This window comes from Hemiscyllium ocellatum, chromosome 14 (genome assembly GCF_020745735.1).
Source record: "Hemiscyllium ocellatum isolate sHemOce1 chromosome 14, sHemOce1.pat.X.cur, whole genome shotgun sequence".
Taxonomy (NCBI): domain Eukaryota; kingdom Metazoa; phylum Chordata; class Chondrichthyes; order Orectolobiformes; family Hemiscylliidae; genus Hemiscyllium; species Hemiscyllium ocellatum.
This window is the reverse complement of record NC_083414.1, coordinates 13956292-13982279: the sequence shown is the minus strand read 5'-3', so window position 1 is coordinate 13982279 and position 25988 is coordinate 13956292. Positions and strand designations below refer to the sequence as shown.

General features: G+C 43.5%; 1 protein-coding gene across 1 annotated transcript in view; it reads left to right on the top strand.

Moving 5' to 3' along the window:
• uba1 (ubiquitin-like modifier activating enzyme 1) overlaps positions 1–25988 on the top strand; it is a 290553-nt gene that overhangs the window by 101713 nt on the left and 162852 nt on the right. Inside the window, exons 17-18 of the mRNA XM_060835388.1 lie at positions 3567–3762; positions 20473–20547. Of these exons, the coding sequence (XP_060691371.1) occupies positions 3567–3762; positions 20473–20547 (271 nt within the window). The remainder of the gene's footprint in view (positions 1–3566; positions 3763–20472; positions 20548–25988) is intronic.

Sequence of the window (25988 nt, the reverse complement as noted above, 5' to 3'; positions counted from 1 at the left end):
GTATCATTTGGTTCCAGTTAACATACTCCACTGAACAATGTCATTCTCCACCACCATCATGAGGTGCCAAAACTTACATTTTCATTTAACTCTCAAATTCCTGGCTTTGTGCAGGGATGTTTGATGTTTGTTCACTCTCTAGCCTTGGGTCCTGTATTTGCTGCGATTATTCTGCAGCTGTCTATTTAACATGCTTTCGTTCAAATCCCTGCCTGGCCTATCTCTGTAACCTCCTCCAGCAGCACAATGTTGCCCTAATTCAGCCTCTTGAATATGCCTCGGAATTACTTGCGTCTTAGCAGCAGGTCAGTTGGCAGCACCCTCTCCTCTGAGTCACGTGGTGACTTGTGCTTAAGTTTGACTGCAGGGCTAAAGCACAAAAGACCAGACTAATATTCACAGTGCAGGAGACAGTGTCCCTCTGTGGAAGTACGTTTTTCAAATGTGACATTAAACCAAGCCCATCTGTCTGTTCAAGGGCATGCAAAAGATCCATTTTGAAGAGAGAAGGGGAGTTCACACTGCCTGTGATACTTACCTTGCATTGGCTTTTACATAAAAATGTTCACGGAATCTGGAATGGGGCAGCACGATGGCTCAGTGGTTAGCATTGCTGCCTCACAACTAGATAGCACCCTCAGGCAACAGTGTGTGGAGTTTGTACATTTTCCCTGTGTCTGAGCAGGTTTGCTCCAGTTTTGTCCCACAGCCCAAAGATGTGCAGGTTAGGTGTAATTGTACCAACTTCTATCACCACTTCTGGCACCTCATTCCATACTTGCACTACCTCTGTGTGAAAAAGGCACCCCTCATTACCCTTTTAATGTTTTCTTTCTCACCTTAAACCTATGCCCTCTAGTTTTAGACTTCCCTGCGCTGGGAAAAAGACTTTGGTTGTTCACCGTATCCATACCCCTCATGACTTTGTGAACCTCTACAAGGTCACCCCTCAACCTCCAACACTCCAAGGAAAAAAAGCCCCAGCTTACTCAGCCTCTACGTATACCTCAACCTCTCCCAATCCTGGGAACATCCTTGCAAATCTTTTCTGTACCCTTTCAAGATTAATAACATCTTTCCTGTAATAGGGAGACTGGAATTGAACATGGTACTCTAAAACTGGCCGAACCAATGTCCTATACAGCCACAACACGACATATTTACGGTAGTGCACTATGCTCTAGGGACGGAGTTAAGATGATTGGAGATTTTTATACCCATAGGCAATGTGCCTATCTCTTATAGATATACAGTACTGTCATCCTGACAGTAATTGTGTGTTGAAGGTTAAAAAAAAAGAAAATACTTATATCACTGCAAAGCTTAAAATGGAACTACAGCCAACAAAGTACATTTGGAAGTGCATCACAGTTGCAGCCAATCTAAACTCGGCTGATTCCCACAAGTAACAGCAATTATTGAGTCCTTCTTGTATAGAAAGAGGTCATTCAGCCCATTGACACCCCACCATCCCATACTCAAAGAACATCCTAACTAGACGCAGTGCCCCAGCCTGTCTCCATTCTTATCGCAGCCAATCCATCTAACCTGCACATCTTTGGACTATGGAAGGAAACCGGAGCAAACCTGCTCAGACACAGAGAAAATGTGCAAACTCCACACAGACAGTTGCCCAAGGGTAGAATCAAACCCGTCCCTGGCATTGTGAGGCAGCAGTGCTAACCACTGAGCCACCGTGCTGCCCCATCTGGATGACTATATGAATAGGGAGCGTTTGGAGGGATATGGGCCAAATGATTTCAGATATCTGGTTGGCATGGACAAGTTGGACCAAAGAGTCTGTTTCCATGCTGTGTGTTCCTCTGATATAACCAATAGCTTAATACAATCCCAAACACTTATGTGCCTGACGAATGTAACGTTTGCACAGAATAGTTAGTTGTAATAAATATCTGTTGGGTTCTTCAATAACATGATGTGGGGAATAACATAAACATTGCTTCATCGGGTAAAGCACCTTGTGAGAAGCGAACTCACAGCAGGTTCCTCTTTAGTTGTATCACTGATCTGGGGAAGATAGCCCCAGTTGTGTTGAAATAAGTGTCCCTTTGTGTAGTTGGCCACTGCTCAATTGCTGCAAAGAGCAAGTCAAAAATCTAATCTTTGAAATTGGTGCCTTCAGCAAACTAGGCCCTACACTCTAAAATCCTTCCCTCAGCCTGTCCCATTCTCTTCTGCTTTCTCACCTCATTTAAGACATTCCTCAAAACTAACCACTTTACTCCAGCCTTTGTTTACCTGTGCTAGGCAGCATGGTATCAGCACTGTATTTTCTTACATTGCTATGATGCATCTTGCAATATTTTATGCAAAGCAGAAATAGCAGGATATTGAGAAAAGCCTAATGTGAGTATGATTTGATGAAGGGGAAATCATGTTTGAAAAAATTGCTAGAGTTCTTTGAGGATTTAAGCAAAGTTGATAAAGGGGAACTGATAGATGTAATGTATTTAGATATCCAGGTGCCACATAAAAGTTTATTATGCAAGGCAGTAGTGTTGTTCATGTTATTGAGAGTAATGTATTAGCAAGGATTGAAGATTGGTTAATACACAGAAGACAAGAGTTTCCTGGGATGAAGGGGTTGGTTTATCAAGACTAGCTAAGCAGGTTAAGCCTTAAGTTAGAGCTTAGAAGACTAATGATCTTATTGAAACACAAGGGTTTGAGGAGACTTGACAGGGTGGATGTTGAGAAGTCATTTTCACAAGAGAGGGAATCTCAAACTAGGGATTGGGTTCTGGAGTAAGGGGACAAACATTTAAAACTGAGATGCTAAGGAATTTATTCTCCCAGCAGCTATTAACTGCCTGGAATTCTGTATCCCAGAAAATTATGGAAGTTAGATCACTGGAATTATTAAAAAAAGGTAGATTAAGCTTTTGTAATATCAGAGATTTGCAAAAGTGGAATTGAAGCCTGGGGCAGATTAGCCACGCTTGATTGAATAGCAGTAGACAAGCAGGAGGCTGGAAGAACACAGAAAGCCAGGCAGCATCAGGAGGTGGAGAAGTTGACGTTTCTGTACCCACTCCCAGCCCTGAAGAAGGGTTACACCCGAAATGTTGACCTCTCCACCTCTTGATGCTGCCTGGCTTGCTGTGTTCTTCCAGCCTCCTGCCTGTCTACACTGAATGAATGACAGGTCAGGCTTGAGTGGTTAATTGGCCGATTCCTGCTGCCCCCCCCCCCCCCCCCACCCCCACCCACCACCACCATTTCTTATGTTCTATAATGTCTTCAATAAATCTAAGTTATTTTTGTGAACATTAGGGCCACGTCAGAAGGTTTCACACCATTTTTGCAATGTATGCAATTGTAAATGATGAAACTTGAGTTAATTTGCAGTGTTTCACTGTCGAGTGTAAAGCTAAAGAATGCTGCACCCCTTATTTTGGCAATGCTACTTAAAATAAAATTACTGTTTCCCTTCACATCCAACTGTCTGCCCTCAATTTGACATTACGGCAGAAGTTGTAATACGACTTGTTTCTGAACTGAAATCTGAACTCTCATGATAACTGACTCCTCTCTACATTAAACAGAGACCCTTCTTTTATTGATCATACGATGAAGCTACAGGAAGGTCAAGCTTTCGAAATCCTGGAAGGTGTTTACAAGAGTCTGGAGGCCGATAAACCCAAGTGCTGGGCTGACTGCGTGGCCTGGGCCCGAAGACGTTGGCAGACGCAGTACAGCAACAATATCCGGCAGCTCCTGCACAATTTCCCACCAGACCAGGTATGGTGGGCGGGAGGGGGATTGAGGGCAGTGAGGGTGTCTGGGGGCATTGGAATAAATCAGCACTGGGACTGAACATGAATTAATTACTCTGGCAGAAAGGTTTAATGAGAAGAGATTTTCATATGGAGCCTTGCCATAGACTGAACAATCTTTCTTGTGAGATGGAGAGCAGACTGTTTTCTTCCTCCCCACATGCAGAATAGGGGTTACTGAAAGGTAATATGAACTGTAGTGACAATTCATCATATTGTATTTACTTGGAAGGGATGGGCGGGCAACACCGAGCGGAGGGGGAGTGGGAATGCGCACTTGTGAGCTTTTTCTTTCTGCTTAAGTTTCTATTTTGTGCTGGCCCTTTATTAGCTCAGTCATACATCTGGCTGAAAACACCAAAGGGCTGCCCTTTGACCTCGTCGTACTTCCCAATGGTGTCAATCCTCAAGGCACTGCATGCTAAAGATAGGCCGGAGGTAGAACCTCAGCCAGTGATTTATTTGAAAATGATAAAACCACTGTTCTGTTCCTTCATCCCCACAAGGAGCGGGGTGAATTCCCTCCTACTGTTCATTTGCCTCTGAATGAAATACCAGCAAGATTCATGGGTTGAATCTATTCCTCTAGTGTAGCATTTTGAAATGGGGTGAACCTTGTATTATTTGTAGGTAGTAGAATGTGAGCACTGCAGATGCTGGAGATCAGAGTCTAGAATGTGGTGCTGGAAAAGCACAGCAAGTCAGGCAGCATCCGAGGCGCAGGCGAATTGACGTTTTGGGCATAAGCCCTTCATCAGGAATATTTGTAGGTACAACATTCGTCACTGTTACCCCTTTCTTTGTCAGTGTCTGAGGGCCTATTTAGTTTCCAATGGTCAAGCATCAAACACTAGTGAATCTGAACAAGAAGAGGCTCTTATCTTAACAAGATGTAGTTTATTGCGTGACAGCTGTAAAACGAGACAGTTAGAATCTGAAAGGGTTAACTCAAATTGTAAGATCTGCTCCATGCATATAAAAGACAATACTTGAAAGGAGCTAACCAAAAATTTTAGAGAGTCATTAGATTTCAGTGTATGAGAACTCTAATGCTATATGCAAATATTTTTACTAGCTGTAATGTGAACTTACTCTTAGATTGAGCTTTATGTCTCAAAAGAGACAGTCACATCGATGTAATATAACTGACTACTGTATCCTATTTAATGAACCGAGTTGCTGTTTATCAAGATTGTCTTAGACAGGAGATAAGCTCATTGTATGGCTATCTTTCCCAGTCAGTAGGTTAGACTAATATCAATAAGAAGGAATGGTGGAAATGAATATAGCCAAGACATCCCAGATGGTTCCAACTTATAAAATACAAATCGGGTACAGGTTACATTATCTGAATGAATGTTGGGCTAAAACATTTCTGAAATTGGCTGAGTGGCTAGTCTTAATTTTGACAGTTTTCCTGGAGGGTTTTTGAGACTCAGCAGGCTTTCCTGTGCTATCTGCCCAAATTCAATACATCGCCCTTCACCACACCCCTATGACACTCCGCTCATCATAGAATATAGAACAGTAACAGCCCTTTAGCCCAGCATGTCTGTGCTGATCATGATACCATTCTAAACTAATCCCATCTGGTTGCATGCGATCCGTATCCCTGTATCTCCTCCAGTTCTTGGGTCTGTCTAAATCTCTCTTAAAAGTTGCTGTCATATCTGCTTCTCCCACCTCCTTGACTGCACATTCTACGCCTCTCATAATTTTATATACTTCTATCAGGTCGCCTCTCAGCCTCTGGTGTTGTAATGAAAGCAATCCAAGTTTGTTTAACCTCTCATTTTAGCTAATGCACTCCAATCCAGGCAACATCCTGGGAAAGCTCTCTCACACCCTCTCCAAAGCCTCGACATCCTTCCTACTGTGTGGTAACCAGAACAGCATGCAGTACTCCAAATGTGGCCTATCTAAAGCTTTACACAGCTGCAACATGACTTGTCAACTTTTATACTCAATGCCCCGACTGATGAAGGCAAGCGTGCCTTCTTTACCACCGTACCCACTTGTGTTTCAGGGAGCCCATAATCCCACTGTATATCAATGCTGCTAAGGGTCCTACCATTTATTGTAAGCTTTTCTTTTACATTTGACCTCCCAAAATGCATCCCCTCACACTTGTCCGCATTAAAGCTCATCTGCCATTTCTCCAAACAACTTTCCAACCGATCTATATCCTGCTGGATCCTTTGATAACCTTCCTCCCTATCCACAGCTCCACCAACGTTTGTGTCATCTGCAGACTTTCCAATTCGTGAAACTTACTAGTTTTCATCCAGGTCATTTATATACAAGACAAACAACAGAGGTCCCAGCACTGATCCTTGCAGAACACCACTTGCTGTAGACCTCCAGTCAGAAAAGCACACCTCCACAACTATCCTTTGTCTTCTATGACCAAGCCAACTTACCAACTGACCATGGAGCACATGTGACTTCACCTTCTGGGCCAGCATACCATCAGGAACTTAGAGTCGTAGAGTATCTAGCAATTTTGGTGAGTTGTGGGGGGATGTTTAGATTTTTTCTGTTACATACTACTTACCAGTCCTTACCTGAATGTTGACCAGCTCAAAAATGCCACTTGTGATAACAGGATCAGTAGCCACCATTTCCACCATCTCCAGTGGGATGTCACCATTAAACACATATATCCACCCCCCCCCCCCCCCCCCCCCCCCCCCCAAAGATCTGTCAGCCTTCTGCAAGGACCGTTCCCTCCAGAACACCCTGGTCCACTCCTCCTCCATTCCCAACATGTCCCCAAAGCCTCATAGCACCTTTCCGTGTGTCTGCAGAAAATGTAACACCAGCACGTTCACTTCCTCCCTCCTCAGTATCCAAGGGCCCAAATACACCTTCCGGGTGAAGCTGCACTTTACCTGCACTTCACTCAATCCAGTCTATTAGATTCACTGGTCACAATATGGCCTCCTGTACATTGGGGAAATGAAGCATAGACTGGGTGAATGCTTCACAGAACACCCAGATTCTGTATGCAAAAACGTTGCACGCCACTCCAACACACCACCCTGTTCCCTGGCTACCATCTTTGTCTGAGGTTTGCTGCAGTGCTCCAGTGAAGCTCAGCACAAATCTGTCATTTTCCACTTGGGAATACTATAGCCTTCTGGAATCAATGTTGAGTTCAACAATTTTAGGGCTTGAGGCACCTTCTGCCATGTCCTTACCTCAACCTTCACACACTAGGCCTTGTTATCACAAGGTTTGCGGTTACACACTATCCATTGATAGCCACTAATTGTACATTAACAGCTATTCACTGTTCCAGGCTGATCATGATCCATTCCTTTGTCTGTCCAGCTGTTCTTCTCTCTTTGGGCTTTATCTTCACATATTGTTTACTCCTTAGCCCTCCACTCACTCTATCTTCTGCATAAAAAACGTTTTCCTCGCCACCACCAGTTCTGAGGAAGGGTCACTGGAGCCAAGACGTTAACTCTGATTTCTCTCCACAGTTGCTGCCAGACCTGCTGAGCTTTTCCAGAAATTTCTGTGTTTATTTGTGACTTGTGATAAACCTTCCAAGCTGAGATCACTTAGTCATAGAATTGTACAGCACGGAAACAGACCCTTAGATCCAACTCGTCCATGCCGACCAGATATCTTAAATTACTCTCGTCCCATTTGCCAGCACTTGGCCCAGATCCCTTTAAACCCTCCCTATTCATCCAGATGCCTTTTAAATGCTGTAGTTGTACCAGATCCTCATCCTCTGGCAACTCATTCCATACATGCACCACACTCTGCATGAAAAACATGCCCCTTAGGTCCCTTTTATATCCTTCCCCTCTCACCCTAAACCAATGCCCTCTCGTTAGAAAGGAATCTGAGGGATAGGATTTATGACCATCTGGAAGAGCATGGCTTGATTAAGTGCAGTCAGCACGGCTTTGTGAGGGGCAGGTCATGCCTCACAAATCTTATTGAGTTCTTTGAGGATGTTACTAGACAAGTTGATGAGGATTGAGCGGTGGATGTGGTGTATATGGACTTCAGCAAGGCATTTGATCAGCTTCCCCATGGTAGCCTCGTTCAGAAGGTCAGGAGGAATGGGATACAGGGAAATTTAGCTGTCTGGATACAAAATTGGCTGGTCGACAGAAGACTGCGAGTGGTGGTGGAAGGAAAGTATTCTGCCTGGAAGTCAGCGGTGAGTGGTGTTCCACAGGGCTCTGTTCTTGGGCCTCTACTCTTTGTAATTTTTATTAATAACTTGAATGAGGAGATTGAGGGATGGGTTAGCAACTTTGCAGACGACACAAAGGTTGGAGGTGTCGTTGACAGTATAGAGGACTGTGGTAGGCTGCAGCATGACATTGACAGGATGCAGAGATGGGCTGAGAGGTGGCAGATGGAGTTCAACCTGAATAAATGTGAAGTGATGCATTTTGGAAGGTCGAACTTGAAAGTTGAGTACAGGATTAAAGACAGGATTTTTTGGCGCTGTCAAGGAACCGCGGGATCTTGGTGTGCAGGTACATAGATCCCTTAAAATTGCCACCCAAGTGGACAGGGGTGTTAAGAAAGCATATGGTGTTTTGGCTTTCATTAACAGAGGGATTGAGTTTAAAAGCAGTGAGATCTTGTTGCAGCTCTATAAAACTTTGGTTAGACTGCACTTGGAATACTGTGTCCAGTTCTGATTGCCCTACTATGGGAAAGATGTGGATGCTTTGGAAAGGGTTCAGAGGAGGTTTACCAGGACGCTGCCTGGACTGGAGGACTTATCTTACTAAGAGAGGTTGACTGAGCTCAGACTTTTTTCTTTGGAAAAAAGAAGGAAGAGAGGGGACCTAATTGAGGTGCACAAGATAATGAGAGGCATAGATAGAATTGATAGCCAGAGACTTTTTTCCCAGAGCAGAAATTGTTAACACGAGGGGTCATAGTTTTAAGCTTTTTGGCGGAAAGTATAGAGGGGATGTCAGAGGCGGGTTCTTTACGCAGAGAGTTGTGGGAGCACGGAATGCATTGCCAGCAGCAGTTGTTGAAGCGAAGTCATTGGGGATATTTAAGAGACTGCTGGACATACATATGGTCACAGAAATTTGAAGGTTCGTACATTAGGTTTACCTCACATGAGGATCAATGGCCGGCACAACATCATGGGCTAAAGGGCCTGTACTATGTTCCATACCAAACGCCACCTTCATTATCCGACCGTATCCATTCATATCCTGTCTACATGAGACTCCATTGGTGGGCGGCACGGTGGCACAGTGGTTAGCACTGCTGCCTCACAGCGCCGGAGACCCGGGTTCAATTCCCGACTCAGGCGACTGACTGTGTGGAGTTTGCACGTTCTCCCCGTGTCAGCGTGGGTTTCCTCCGGGTGCTCTGGTTTCCTCCCACAGTCCAAAGATGTGCAGGTTAGGTGAATTGACCATGCTAAATTGTCCATAGTGTTAGGTAAGGGGTAAATGTAGGGGTATGGGTGGGTTTCGCTTCGGCGGGTCGGTGTGGACTTGTTGGGCCGAAGGGCCTGTTTCCACACTGTAAATCTAATCTAATCTAATCTAATCTAATCCATTTAAAATAGACAAGGGTCTGAAAGCCTACTCCAGCCACATTTTTGGTTCATTTAGATATTTTCAGTCAAACTACTTAGTGGTGCTGTGACAAATCTCTGGGACAGAGTGGACCTCAATCTTCGAGTTCTACATCCCAGACGCACCGACAGGACCACGGCACTTCCAGTGACCCTAGGGGAGCTGGGAGAATGACAGACTGGGGTAATGCACAATCATACCAACAGGACAAGGATGCTTTCCAGAGTCTGAGCTTGAAAGACGCTGTGTGGGGAGTGTGCTCTGCACATTACCTGCTGCTGCTGCTGACATGAACCGACTGACCCTAATACCTAACGTTTCATGCCAAAAAATTCTAAATTCTCTCGCACTTTCTGTCCTTATCTCAATGCCTGCAAATCCTTCCCCTCCCCCATCACTACCCCATCCCCCAGTCCCACAACAAATCAGAATTTATTTTGGCTAACGCTCCTGGCAAGGGAAGATGTATTACCAGCTGCTTAATTTTGCAAAGCATGTGGAACAGCCGTGTGTAGAGTGTAACCCTTCATGTGAGCAAAAACTTTGGAAAGTCAGCTACGTCGTGGACTGCTGCTAATTTACCAGCACCATGTCTCATGTGCTGACACCCAAACGTACACAAGGCCATTCAGCCAATGTGCCTGTACTAGCTTGAAGTTTTTGGCGAGGATCGGTAGCTCAGGTTGTGGCTGCAGTAGTTGGTTAGCTGGCCGAGCTGCTGGGTTATTGTGCAGATGTTTCATCACCATACTAGATAACATCATCAGAGTGACTTCAATGAAGCACTGTTGTTCTGTCCCGTTTGGTTTTTCTGTGTGTCTGGTCTGTTAGGGATGAGTGTCACTTCTGGTCTTCTCTGCACTGGTTTGTGCACAGGGTTATCTCTATGTGTTTGTTAATGGTCTTTTTGGCTTCCAAGCACACTCTGGTAGCTTGTTCTAGAATGGTTACTGTGTCATAGTCGAATTGATGGCCCTCTTGGTCTGTGTGTACAGAGATGAGAGAGAGTGGATCGTGGTGTTAAGTTCCCAGTTGGTATTTGTCAAGTCGGATGGCTAGTTTTCTACCTGTCTGTCCAATGTAGTGCTTGTTACAGTTGTTGCAAGGGAGTTTGTGTGCCACATTGGTCTGACACATTGTGGGCATGAGGTCTTTGCCCTGGTAAGTAATTGGCATAGTGTGGCTGTTGTTTGGTGTGCTGCCATAATATCAAGTGGTCTTAACAGCTGGGTAGTTAATTCTGATATGTTCTTCATACATGGATCGGCAAAAATGGCCTATGATGCCCTCATCCCAGAAATGAAAAAGATGAATGTGGGTGAAAACAATCGTGGGGGGGAGGGGAGGGGGTGGCTGATGCCAAGCCCTCCCCACTCCTTTACACAATGGCCTCCTTGACCTCTTGGCGCCTTTGCTATAAACTTGCATTTATCTAACGCCACAGTGTACTTTCATGGGAACATGATTGAACAAAATTTGCCAGACAAAGACCCATTAGGACAAGTGATCAAAAGCTTGGTCACCGCAACAAGTTTTAGGGAATGTCTTAAAGGAGGAAAGAGAGATGAACAGAGAGATTTAAGGAAGGAATTCCTGAGTATGGTCAAGATAGAGCAGAAGGTACAGCTCCCAATGGAGGAGAGAAGGTGATCAGGAATGCCAAAGAGGCCATAATTATAGGCTTGAGGCAAGTGATCATCTCAAAGGACTATAGAGCTGGAAGAGGTTACAGAGTTGGGGAGGGGAGAGGCTTCAGAGGGACTGACCCTCCTTTCCAAAGGGGAGGCCAACAATATAATTTTAAACTAATTAATGCAGTACTTTTTGGAGTGCCATGTTGCTTGCTCTGACGTATCTGTGTGCTCTTGTGGAGTTCCACTGGTTACATTCTTCTGCGAAATGTAAACAGACCAATTACACACAGTATTGGTGAAACTACATGTTTGGGTTAAGCTAAGCCATGGAGGGGGAGTGGGGTTGATGGGGTCAGTTGGCTGGAAGGCTGGTTTACAATGTAGAGTGACACCAACTACTCCCACACTGGCTATGAAAGTCTCTGTTTCCCATCACCTGAGCTGTGCTGATCCCCCAAGTTAAACAAACACCAACCAACCATCTCTCTCTCTCTCTCTCTCTCTCTCTCTCTCTCTCTCTCTCTCTCTCTCTCTCTCCCTCTTTCCCTCTCTCTCTGTCTCTGGTGAGAGAGCAGCCAATGGGTCTGTGGTAACTTGACCTTTTTGTTTATGATTCAGACAGTGTTTACTGGAAGCTCAGGATAGTCCATCCAAGTCCTATCAGTGTGGTTTCAGACTGCCATCAAGTCATGGACCTCATGCATCTTATTGTACCAAGGTTTATGATAATTGACAGTGGGTTAAGATGTGTTCTCTTAAGGGTGCTCACACATCATATCATAACACCAGCTGGAGTCCAAGCAAGGCATCTGAGAGGTTTTTAGACTTTTCTATCTTCGCTATTCCAACATCAAATTCTTTTCTCTACAAGAACACAATCTGGCTCAGGTGCCACTAGCTGAATAATGCTTATTTTTTTAATTCATTGAAAGCCTAAATGAACACCAGCTGGTGGGGCCTCCCTACCTCCTGTGAGCTCACTGTTCGACATCGGTCTTTTGTGACATTGCTCTCGGGGCAAGACAAGGAAAGGTTAATCCAGAATGAAAACAAGAGGCTTTGTGTTGGCACGTGTGCAGTCGGAGGCTGGGGAGGATAGATTGCTGATTTAAAAGCAGGATGTAATGTGGAAAATATAGCTCTCAGGGGTCGCACCCTCCTCCCCTCCACTGTACCTACCTCCTCATCCACACCAGCCCCACACACCAAAACAAAAATACCATTGGGTCAGATGGTATAACATGCAAGAGCAGCCAGATGTTACAGACAGAATTCCTGTTGTTAACGATACTTTTTGTCTTGTTAACGGTTTGTGTTTCAAAATTCCAAGTAATGCCAAGGGTTTTACTTTTTACTCGGCATCTGAGACGTTAGGCAAAACAAGGCAGTGTGAAACAAGTAAAACCTATTGTGTAAGCAGCTTGCCGGGTAGCTCCTGAATCTGTTTAAAAAAAAAGAGGTCCCTTTACTTAATAGCCATTAGCATAGACATTTTAGTATTTCACTTCATTTCTTCACTCTAACTTTTCAAAAGCAGCAAATTAGTTAGAATGTTACCATTCTAACCTTTCCCTGTGAGCGTCACAATGGTCATTGAGGGTGCCACAGGGATTCTTAGCCTCTGAGAAACAATATGGGCAGCACGGTGGCACAGTGGTTAGCACTGCTGTCTCACAGCGCCTGAGACCCGGGTTCAATTCCCAACTCAGGCGACTAACTGTGTAGAGTTTGCACGTTCTTCCCGTGTCTGCGTGGGTTTCCTCCGGGTGCTCCGGTTTCCTCCCACAGTCCAAAGATGTGCGGGTCAGGTGAATTGGCCATGCTAAATTGCCCGTAGTGGTAGGTAAGGGGTAAATGTAGGGGTATGGGTGGGTTGCGCTTCGGTGGGTCAGTGTGGACTTGTTGGGCCGAAGGGCCTGTTTCCACACTGTGAGTAATCTAATCTAAATATATCTAATATCAAAACTCTCATTCTCTCAAGACAAAGCCCACACCTACAGCAGAATGCAATGCCCTCCCCATTGCTAGAATGTAAACCAGAACAGTTGGCCAGTCTACCATCTTCCTGCAGTCACCAGGTTGGTTCGTTCAGTTGGTTGGATGCCTGGTTTGCAAATTCAACAGCATGAGTTCAATTCCTGTAGCAGCTGAGGTCCCCATAAAGGCCTTACTTTCTCAAGGTTGTCCCTCAACTGAGGCACAGTAACCCTTTGGTTAAACTCAGTATCAATTGTCTCTCCCTCATGAGAAAACAGCCTATGATTCCTCTGGGACTAGGGCAACTTCTACTCCCCCCTCCCAACCTTGAACCCCACTGCGGGTGGATAAGCATCAGTCTGCCTAAAGCCGGTTAGAAGCCCTTTAACTCTGCCTTTGCCACGAAAATATGGTGGTGAGGGAATGGGGGTGATGGGGGAGTGGGGGTGGGAGGGGCAGGTGGAGTGGGATGATGGAGGCCGCTGCTCTTTCACAACCTCACACTAAAAGAGGGTCAAGGTACCTCCTTTTGGAGGGGTGTTCTCTACTGCCCAGAAGCAACCCCACACAAGATGGTACCTCCCATTTGTTTCTGCCCACTCTGTCCCCCGCCGACAGAAATGCCCCTTGCCACTTGCCCTTCATCCCTCCCAGATTGAAATCCATAGAATAGGTGTGAGTCCAGCATCCTTATTCTACTGTATCAGAGAGTTATGGTGGATTTGGAAGCTTAACTCTGCTTCTCTCTCCCACAGAAGCTGTTGAGTTTTTTTCTATGTGTTTATTTCAGATTTCCAGCATCTGCCATAACTTGGTTTTATTCCACTTTCCCTGGGATGGCTTGTAGTTCCAGGAGAGGCCACAGCTGAACTCTGGCACTGCTAGGACAACCCCGCTGCTGGCCAATCAGATCTCAAGGGGTCGGACCTCCATTGGCTGAGGACAGACATCCCGCTCTCTGCTTACCAAAGCTCACTCCCATTGTATCTTTGCTGCAGGGCAATCTTTTTCAAAGTCAGTTGGCTCAAGACCAATATTTCTAGGTGTGATGAGAGGAGCAAGCAATACCATGTTCTCCCCATTCCAACTCTTGTGAAATACAATGTCTTAACTCAATGATCCCCTTCAACCTCAAGTCTGAACTAGCTTTTGCTTTTGCACCAAATCTATTTATTGTTCTTTAACCTCTTCACTCCATCATTGGTGCTGCCCTTTCAGCTATGTCCCAACAAGAGCTCTCTCCCTGCTTTCAAAAGTCCAACTGAAGACTCTTTGTTTATCTCCTACACTTCCTTTTGTCTACCTATTGTTCTGCATTCCACATCTCTGATCAGTGAAGCAACATCTTTCCAAAGTGAGAGTCAGATGAATGGTTTAGAGTGATATGGACCAAGTGCTGACAAATGGGACTAGATTAGTTTAGGATATCTGGTCAGCTTGGACAAGTCAGACCGAAGTGTCTGTTCTCGTGCTGCGCATCTCTATGTCTCTGTGAATGTGGTCTTGGTATGACTCCACAAATTGGCTTCTAAATCTCTTTCTCATTAAGACCATAGGAATAGAAGTAGGTCATTCAGCCCCTCAAGCCTGTTCTGCCTTTCAGTAGGATCATGGCTGATCTAACGTTCCTCCCATCCACTTTCCTGCATTGCACTTGAGCATGTTCAGATGTAACCTGGCAACAAGGGGAATTGACCACTGTACAAACATCGCATGCCATTCAGATATGTAACTGACTTGTAACTTAACTCTGTCTACAAACTTTGATCTAAAATCCTCTCTGCTCCTTATCTAACATAACCCATCAATCTCAGTCATTATGTTTTCAATTGACGCCCTGCATGGTGTTTTAGAAAAGAAGCTTCCAAGTTTTCACTATCTTTTGTTTGAAGAAGTGCTTAATCTCCCCTATTGACCTAGCTGTAATTTTAAGCTTGTATTGTCTGTGGTCTGCACCCACAATCAGAGAAACTAGTTTTTCTCTCTCTGCTCTTTAAAACTCTTCAATCTTCTTGAAATACCTTAAATAATCACTGCTTAAGTTCCTATCCTCCCGGGAATACAGTTGTAGCCTAGGCAACCTCTCCAACCTGCTTCTGAAATTGTTGATAACCCTGCATCCCAACTCAATACATCTGGTACTTAAACTCTGGTTTGTTTTTTAAATTTTATTATTTCATAAAATGCAAACAGCACTATCAAGGCCAGCATTTATTATCTTTGAACTGAGTATCATTTTCAGAGGCCAGCTAAATATCAGCCTCATTGCTTTGTGTCTGGAGTAACATGTAGGCCAGACCAGGTAAGAATGGCAGATTCCCTTCCCTGAAGGACATCAGTGAACAAAATGGCCTTTTACAACAAGCCATAGTTCCGTGCTGTAGAATAGCGTTCATGAGGCTGGTTTTTATTTCTCGATTTAATTTTCATTGAATTTAAATTCCACCAGCTATGATGGAAGAATTCAAACCCATGACTCCAGGGCTTTACCTTTGGCCTCAGGATTACCAGTCCAGTGACATTACCACAATGCCATCATCATCTTCCCCCACCTCATCAGTGAGAGTAGAGGCTTCAAGTCATCATGTCCTTGCAATCTAGACTCTTCATTCTTGATGAAGGGCTTTTGCCCGAAACGTTGATTTTCCTGCTCCTTGGATGCTGCCTGACCTGCTGTGCTTTTCCAGCACCACTCTAACCTAGACTCTTATCTCTAGTGCCTCCCAATCAGTGTGTGTTCAAAACCTCCCATCCCTTCAAAAAGCAACCTCTGGAGAATTACTTGTGTGAAGCATCCTGTTTCAATGTGTGTGTTCTATTCATGTTATAATACTGAAGTAATTATTCTGATGTGCCATAGCACTCATGTAGAAAAAAGAAAACTAAGTGGTGATCTGAGAGAGGCTTTTACGATTATGAAAGGATTTAACAGGGTTGTGATAGAGAAGTTGTTTCCACTTGTAGGAAGGCCCAAATCCAGGGCTATAGTTATGAGACAGTTGCACTTAAGACCAACTGAGAAGTCAGGCCTAGCTTCTTATCCAAAGAGTTATTAGAATTTGAAACTTGCTATCACAAGAAGTAGGTGAGGTGAATGGAAAAGATGCATTCAAGAGGGAGTTAGGAAAACATGAGAGAGAAAGGATCAGAAAGGCATTGCTGAGTGAAATTAAATGCCACAGCAGGTTTTGAGAAGATTTGTAACTCCGGTTGAGGTTCTGGATGTAGGTTTGCTCACTGAGCTGGAAGATTCGTTTTCAGATGTTTCGTCACTGTACTAGGTAACATCATCAGTGAGCCTCTGGATGGAGCCTGTTAAATGTCACAAGGTGAGAGGAAACATAAAATGGAGCACAAGAAGTAATCTGCAGGGGCTGTATTGGCACAGGGATAGTGACTCTATCTCAGAGCCAGGATGCCTGGATTCTTGCTCCACCTGTGATTAGAAAACACCTAGATAGAAGCCTGTGATGTTTGGATCAAAGGGACTTTTTTTAGTGCTGTTTATTGTTACTTTTTGGAATGCTGATCATCCTGAATTGATATGAAATCTGTACCAGTTAACTTGCTGTATCTCAGGTTGTAGACTAATACTTCTCAATGGAGATTTAGAAATGGATTTCATGAGTGGTATTCATGCCCATACACACCCAGACGAGCAGAGATTAGACCATAGTGTTCTGCCTCTTCATAGTCGAGTCTCATGAGACAACTCGGCAGGGTTGACTGAGAAATTGTCGAGAGTTCCTTCAGAATGTTTTAAACAGAGTCTGGATGCTTTCTAATCTTTACAGAGATGTTGTGACGTACCTCTGAAGAAGGTGGGACTTGAACTCCAGTCTCCTAGCCCAGAGGTAGAAACATTATCACTGCTTAACAAGTTCCCCTCTGTAGTGATTGGGACCACATTGATCTTGTTAACTACGAGGCTCTTGATCGGGGTTGTTAACCTGGGCCAATCAAGAAAGCCTCGGCTCACCAATATAACCAAGCGATTAGAATCTCCTCAAAGAACAAAGAAAATTTACAGCCCAGGAACAGGTCCTTCAGCCTTCCAAGGCTGAGCCGATCCAAATGTACTGTCTAAACCTGTCGCCCAATTCCTAAGCATCTGTATCCCTCTGGTCCCCACCTACTCATGCATCTGTCCAGACACATCTACCACGCCTGCCTCTACTACCTATGCTGGCAGCGCGTTCCAGACACCTTCCACCCTCTGTATAAAGTATTGCCGTGTGTATCCCTCTTAAACTTTTCACCTCTCAGCTTGAAAGCATGACCTCTCGTTATTGAATCCTTCACCCTGGGAAAATCTCTATCCACCCTGTCTATACTCTTCATGATTTTGTAAACCTCAATCAGGTCCCCCCTCAATCTCCATTTTTCTAATGAAAACAATCCTAACCTACTCAACCTCTCTTCACAGTTAGCACCTTCCATATCAGGCAAGATCCTCGTAAACCTTCTCTGCACCCTCTCTAAAGTGTCCATATCCTTTTGGTAATGTGGTGACCAGAACTGTACACAGTATTCTAAATGCAGCCGAACCAAAGTCTTGTTCAATTTTAACATGACCTGCCAGCTCAATTGAGGACTGACTCCAATGTGGCTGGCCACAACCGGTATACTGGGCACTAGTAAATAAAGGGTGACTTGGTGACAGGATCTGGCCTCTGTGCAGTTATTTCACCCCCTTAAACAACATTCTGCTGAGGCCCATTAATAGCAAATCTAATTCATTTAATGGTGTCTGAATGGCAGCTCACTTGACAGACACTAGAATAAATGCTGAGTGGCTTTGAGCATCGATATTCTGTGCCCCTATGTTGTGAAACCAGTGCTTCAGGATCTGAGAGAAGATTAAAGTATAATCAAGTCCCAAGCCTCCTATTACAAAATGCTGTAGAATGTTCACTAGCACGAGTAACATTGTAGGTCTCCCTTTGTCGCAATTATAAAATCTACCAAACCAAAAACCAGCTCAACACTGTTTTAAACTCAAGCATGCAGGTTTTTAACAAGCCTCCTTATCGACTCCACCAAGTATTTGTTTAGCTTTCTTGTTAGAATCCGTCCATCAGCGTGTTTTGAATCTTGTAGGTGGAATAAATACCCTTGTAGCAAACAATCATCCTGTACAATAAACCCATCCAAAGTTAGAGGTAATGATCGGTGCATAGAAATGAGGTAGATTTACCACAGTCTTTAGACCTAACTGTATGAACACAAATTAATTTTCTTTCTTTTACAAATAGACCTAACTCAGTTCTCTTTTGATGTAGTGGTGGTGTCCCTAACTATGAACCAGGGGGGCGTGGCTTCAAGTCCCACCTGGTCTAGTGGTGTGCATTATCATCTCTGAACAGTTTGATTAAGAAAATGTCTAGATCTAACCAGTTAGAGGAAAGTGCTCACCTTGTTCAGACATTGTCAGAATTCAAACAACACCAGGTTGTAGTCCAACAGATTCCAAACAAACTTTTGAAAAATCTTGTGATTTCAAATAAACTGTTGAACTATAACCTAGTATCATGTGACTTCTGACTTTGTCCACCCCAGTCCAACTCCAGCACCTCCACATCATAGTGAAGACATTGGGCAGCTAAGACTAGGATCCCAAACAAAACATATAATAAAGCTAGCAATTGTTATATGATGGACTTGATTTGTATAGATCCAGTGCAACCTGTACATTTATTTCTAAATATTAATTTATTTTTAGCTGTTTTTCCCTTCAGTGATCACTGTCCAGTCCATGCTGAGGTCATTCACCTCACCCGTGACAATGATGCACACAATTCAAAATTCCGAGATGTGGAGAAAACTTTCCATGGATTTCACTGTTCCTCATTGTTCTGTGACAATGGGAAGTGTGCCCGTCAGGGTCGCTGGGTGGAAATGGTATTGATCTCAGTCATGATGCCCCATGTCATTGAATAATCAGTCAGCAATCATTCTGTGGACTGTTATTTTCTCAGACAAGGGACTACAGCATAACTGGCAACCATTGAAGAGTCTGCAAACAAAGTATACAACCTTTTACACTATTGTCCCCATGATTTATTCCAGAAACTTGCATCAAACCACAACTGTATCTTAACATTTTCCATTTGATGAGAATAGCAGTTGGTTTACTTGGGAGTGATTGAATCATTTCGTCAGAAGCGGTAACAGTGTCTAGATGAAAGCAACAAATGCTGAGGGTCATATCATCAGCTCTGAAGAGTCACCAAGACTCAATGTTAGCTTGCTCTCTCTCTGTGGATGCTGTCTGACCTGCTGAGATCTCCAGCATTTGTTGTTTTCAGGACGGATTCCAGCATCTGCAGTGCTTTGCTCCGATGGTGTTTAGTTGTTTAGTACATGGATCCCAGCACTACTGACTTGGGAAAATCAGGTCTGGCAGCATCTGTGGAAAGAGTAAATTAATTAACTTTTCAAACTTGGAAAATAAGAAGATCCATATTAGACTCATTTCTGTTTCTCTCTCTCTCCATAGATGTTGCCAGACCTGCTGAGTTTCTACAATAGAGTCACAGAGTCATAAAGATGTACAGCACAGAGACAGACCCTTCGGTCCAACTCATCCATGCCGACCAGATATCCCAACCTAATCTAGTCCCATTTGCCAGCACTTGGCCCATATCCCTCCAAACCCTTCTTATTCATATACCCATCCAGATGCCTTTTAAATGCTGCCATTGTACCAGCTTCCACCACTTCCTCAGGCAGCTCATTCCATACACGTTGCCCCTTGAGTCCCTTTTTTATCTTTTCCCTCTCACCCCAACCTATGTCCTCTAGTTCTGCACTCCCCCATCCCAGGGAAAAGACTTTGTCTATTTATCCTATCCAAGTCCCTCATGATTTTATAAACGTCTATAAGATCACCCTTCAGCCTCCAACGCTCCAGGGAAAGCAGCCCCTGTCCATTCAGCCTCTCTGTTTAGCTTAAATTCTCCAACCCTGGCAATCTCCTTGTAAATCTTTTCTAAGTACATCCTATATTAGTTTTCATATCAGATATCCAGCATCTGCAATACTTTGCTTTTATTAAAACAATTCACTTAGTCGTTGATCTTTCTGACATTTCAACAGCGGTAACTCTTCAAAAGTATTTCTTTGTCTGCACTGTACTTTGGTACTAGAGAAATGCAAGGTCTGCCTACACGTTAAACTTGTCTCTGTCGTTTTAAATTGCGAGTCCTGTTTGAGTTGACAATGGTGTGAATTTATCAGTTGACCACGTTGCCCTCACTGTTAATAAAAGTAAACCATTGTTTGGAGAAACTTGCACTTAGAAGTTTGTTTTTATTTTGGAGCTGGAGGATAACATTTGATGCTGGGGTTTAGGTATCAAAGATATGTTTTCAAATATCATGTGTTAAAATGTTTGCATTTATCCCTTATGCAATAGCACTTTCTTTGGATTGAGTTTGCCAATGCTGGATTTAACCAAATAAAATTCCTTATCTCATCTAGGTTATGCCTTCAGGAGTGCTTTTCTGGTCCGGTCCTAAGAGATGTCCTCATCCACTGGAATTTGATCCCAATAATGTAAGTGTTAACTCCTGACAGTCCAGTCCAGCTCTTTACAATGCTTTGTTACAGTGAGGGAGTAATCCAAGAAATGGATAGTGACAATATTTCTTTTTGTAAAGATTTGAACTTCAATGTAAATTACGAATGGCTAGTTTTTTATTTGCTGTAATTTACGGTATACAAGTCAATCTACTGCACAAGGTGACCCCATTTTTCCAAATCCAAAGAAGATCTCTCTGTTTATATTCTGTATTAAACAGTGTCCTCAACTGCAATATGCTGCATTAAACCTCAACTTGTTTACTTACTTGTATTTTATTGCTAGATTTAACAAATCTAGTGATATGAGCAGTGCTGGAGTTTTAAGGCATGCTTACTGCTTATGTTGGAAGTGGATAATGTTTCAAAAAATGAGAACCACACACATCCACACCAATGGTTCACATTTATACTCAATCAACCTCTGTTTTTGAAGGGACTTTTTAGTATCTCAAGGGTCAACATTTGTGCTGACATCTATGGTGTAAAACTGGGGAAAGACAGTGTGCTGGCAGGGAAGAAAGAAGCCCCAGTGCTCAGGTGAACTTAGCATGAGCTACTGATGCCCAGAGAAGTGTTGAGGGGAAACATTTTTTACACAAAGATTGGTTCATGTGTGGAATGAACTGCTAGAGGAAATGGTGGTTGCAGGTACAGTTACAACATTTAAAAGGCATTTGGATAAGCACATAAATAGGAAAGGTTTGGAGAGATATGTGCCAAATGCAGGCAGATGGGGCTAGTTTAGTTTGGGAAGATGGTCGGCATGGACGAGTTGGACAGAAGGGTCTGTTTCCATGCCGTATGACTCTAAATGTGAACTGGGATTTCACTGTTGCTGATGTCCTATGAAAGGGTTAACACTGAGGAGGGCCATAAGCATGTCCCACTTGTGGAGAGAACAGCTTCAGATATAAAATGAGTGAGCGCTGACATCCGGTCCTCCTCAAAATCTCTGTAACAATATTTATCAGACCAATGTAACCTGTAATTAGTTGCTAAAGGGCAGGAAACTACCTCTTGTCATCTATAAGAGGCTCTTTTAGCTAGACGAGGAAGTAAGTGACCTCTAACACACCAGAGCCTGACGTTTCCTAATCTTAAAAAGGATGCTGATGGAATCTCTCCTTTAATGAGCACTAGCTCATTTAATGTAGAGAGCTGGCATGGCCCTACAACAACAACATTATAAGAAGACCAAGCACTTTTATGAGGAGTACATTTGGAGTACAAACGTGTGGAATGTGTATGGCATGGTCAAAGATCACTATTGTCTCAGGCAAGGAGCGTATTGACCACTGCCACCTGAACTGGAGACTGTGGGATAATAATATTAGTATAGTTTGGGGAGAATCTTGTGTGCATGAAACATTAAATTGATTGTCTCAATATGGGATTAATTGCACAGAAAATTGCCATTTGACCTCTAGGCTCTTGACAACGAAGTGTGCATGTTGTTCTTTGACTCGAGATTGAATGTCAGGCCTTTCCCTCCGTTCTCACAACTCTCCAAAGGCCAGATGTCAATGGTTTGTTCACAGGGATATCCTGCGCCAAGTAAACCCGCGGCTTGTGCTGCTGTTTCATGAGGAAACCCGAAAGCAACTCCACTGTGCCCAAGTGTCAGCATGATGTGCTTTGATTTCTGAGGGGCTGCATAGAGGGGAGCCTGGGTTGGGGTAGGGGGTTTGGGAAGGGGGCGATGGGTGCTGGTGGGGAGGTGAAATCAAACAGGGGAAGGGCTTAATGCATTGTTGTGAATGCAACATCTTGTTAATGCATCCCCTCACTGGGCACTTTTCCACAGGCAGAAAAGCAGAGTCTTGTCACTTCTGTTACCTTGACAACAGCACCCCTTTTAACTTGTGAATGTTTTCAGCTGTGCCGAAGTTTGAGGTTTTCCAGGAAGTGTGACCTCTGGTCCATTTAAACTGGCCTCTGCCTGATATCCTCCACATATTGTTTCGTTCACACTCCAACTTCCTGTTTAACCCTGCAGCACACACCGAATCTCCGGGTTTTGTAACTGGCTTTAGGGGAATAACAATATACGTTTTGAAGAATGGTCAAGGGATCTCTCCCACTCACGAGATGTAGTGTGAACGTTCAGCAGACAAAATTCTGAAAGGAATTGGAATACCTGCCAGTGTTTTCTAATATTGTTAAACTTTGTAGGATTAAAGAGTGTTTTTTAAAGTCCGTCTACTCCCATAACACAATCGCTATGAGGTCACTGGGGTCTAAAGGCTTGCAAAGGTTGTTTTCATTTCTCAAGAATATAGAATATCGAGGGATTGTTTTAAAATGTGAGGAGAATGAGGACATCCTAAATAATATAATTTTATTGGACACACGCAAGAAGAGAGCAAGCCTGCAATGTTTGTACACAAATGTTTGAAGGTGTCAGGAAGAGGTAACAAAGCAGTGAATAAAAGCATCTGAGATCCTGCACTTTATAAATAGAGGCATGCTGTACAAAGGCCAGGAAGTTAAACTAACTTATATATACCAGAAGACTATTTCAGCCCAGCTGGAGTATTGTGTCCAATTTGCACATTTTAGGAAGGACGTGAGACTTTGGAGGGGATTGAGGCGAGATTTACAAACCTGATTCCAGGGATGAGCGATTACAACAATTGTAGTCAGACTAGAAAACTGGGACTGTTCTCCTCAGCAAAGTTAGGGTTAAAGGACAATTCTGACCCGGCCATTGATTGGTGAAGGCTGATCAATTAGCAGAGAAGAAAGTTAAAGAGATCTGACCCATTCGGCCCCTTAAATTTACACTCTCATTCAAGAAAATTGTGGCTGATCTGAAAGTGGCCTTAGCTCCACATTGCTGCCAGTCCCTATAAATTTTAAGTTTCTTGTCAGTCAATGGAGTGCCTAATGATATTAAATTAAGATCCGTAGATGTTGCAAGAATACCATGCAATATGGACTTTGGATGCACGAACATCCAATGTTAGAAAAAAAGCAAAATCTAAAGATAAGGATGAAAATAACAATGGAAATCTGGCATTGATTCACATTCTCATAATTAACCCCTCCATATAACTCCTTTATAAAAGAGAAATATTGATAGGAATGGTATTATAGACTGTGTGATAGCTATCAAATACTTCAAGCAACATTGGAGTACCTGTATAATGGGCAATGTTCTGACGAGAGAAGGCAGACTTGAATAATGGGTGAATTTATTGGACACTCCTGGAGGAAAATGCCTTGGGAGATGAATTAGTTGGGGTCCACGATGGGGTTTCGTGTCTCCCCGTTGCACAAACAGTGGGATGGTGGCCAACTTTCATTCCTCATCTTCTGTTAGCTGCAACTGCAGGAGAGTTCCATTGGGAGCACCCTACAGAATGGAACTGAAGAGACTGAGAAGATGATGAGCTGGAGGGGATTGAAAGAGTTAGGACTCAGTAATAGTCATTCCATTAAGAAATAGAGAAGGGAAATCTCTGTTTTGGAAGTTGAGAGTGATTGGTCCTAAATCATTCACTTTGGGGAACACCAAATTGCAATCTTTAGGAATACCCAGATTAGCTGAGTGAATGAAGATCAGTGAAATAAAGTCATAGAGAGCGTGTTTAGGTAAACATCCACCCTGATGAGAATTCTTTCTCATTCATAGAATCCCTACAATGTGAAAGCAGGCCATTCAGCCCATCAAGTCCAAAGAGCATTGCACTCAGACGCACCACTCCACCCTATCCCTGTAAATGCACATTACCCATGGCTAACCCCCCCAATCTACACATCACTAGACAGTCTGAGTGATTTAGCATGGCCACTTTCCATTCTTCTTTAGGCTTAATGAGATAATTAAGTTGTGGCAATGCAGAATGATCAGGCTGGTGGAATTAGAGTAGATAGTGTGGTTGGAGATTCTTTTTCTTCCTTCATGGCAAGTCAACGTTGTTGGCTAGGTCAGTATTTGTTGCCCACCCCTGATCCCCCTGGTACTGAGTGGCTTACTAGGCAATTTCAGAGGACAGTTAAAAGCCAACCATTTTGCTGTTCATCTGGAGTCACATGAGGCCAGAATGAGTAAGTATTAGGACAGCAGAGAACTAATTAGTTGGGGTTTCACAACAAACATCAATGGTTTTGTGGTCATGTTACAGATGCTAGTTTACAACTTGGGTTCAATTCATTGAAGTTAAATTCCACCATCTACCTGGACAGAGATATGTATCTGTGTCCCTAGACTCACCATGGTCTCTGGATTACTAGTCTGCCAACATTACCACTATGCCACTGTCTCACCTAAATTAACCCAAAACCAAGTTTAGTCAGCCAAATGGATTCTGTCCATGTTGTATTTGCTGTAGCATTTTTAATAAAACACTGATGGCCATGGTAGAACAGTGGCTAATTGTCACAGACAGGATTATGGCTTTGAGGAGAAAGTGAGGTCTGCAGATGTTGGAGATCAGAGCTGAAAATGTGTTGCTGGAAAAGTGCAGCAGGCCAGGCAGCATCCAAGGAACAGGAGATTCAACATTTCGGGCATAAGCCCTTCTTCAGGAAGAAGGGCTTATGCCCGAAACGTCGAATCTCCTGTCCCTTGGATGCTGCCTGACCTGCTGCGCTTTTCCAGCAACACATTTTCAGCACAGACAGGATTATGCCTTCCTCCTACAAAATTTGAAACTGAGCAATTTACGAATATTTATCGATATTCATGTTGAAGTCGCCAGTTTGGTTAAAGAGAAACATAACTGAGTTGGTTCTTGTTTTTCAAGGATAGTAAACCTAATCCAGTGTGGGTCTCGGGGAGGCTACTGTCCCACAGGACCTGTCTTTTTATGTTCTTCAAAGTTGCTGAGGAAACCATTAACTTGTAGATGTAGATGTGATTGATGGGGCAAACCAGTGGAAGGACAATAAGCTAATTGTAACTAGTGTTGCCACACCATGAAACCAAGTTTTCAGAATATATGAGCATTATAGCCATGAGTGTTTTATGAGAACATAAGAACTAGGAGCAGGAGTAGGCCATCTGCCCCTGGAGCCTGCTCCACCATTCAATAAGATCATGGCTGATCATTTCATGGACTCAGCTCCACATACCTGCCAACTCACCATAACTCTTAATTCCTTTACTATTCAAAATTCTATCTATCTCTGCTTTTTTGAATTGATTTGAATTTATTGTCACAGGTACAGTAAAAAGCTTTGTCTTGCAAGCAATGCAGGCAGATCACATATTTAAGTAGCATAGATAAGTAAATAATAGGTAATCAGCGACAAAAACAAAAACACAGGTACAGGCAAATGTTGAGAGTCCATTCAGTATTCTAACAACAGTAGGGTAGAAACTGTTATGAAACCGGCTGGTGCGTGTGTTCAGGCTTTTGTACCTTCTCCCTGATGGTAGAGGTTGTAGAAAAACATTGCCAGGGTGGGAT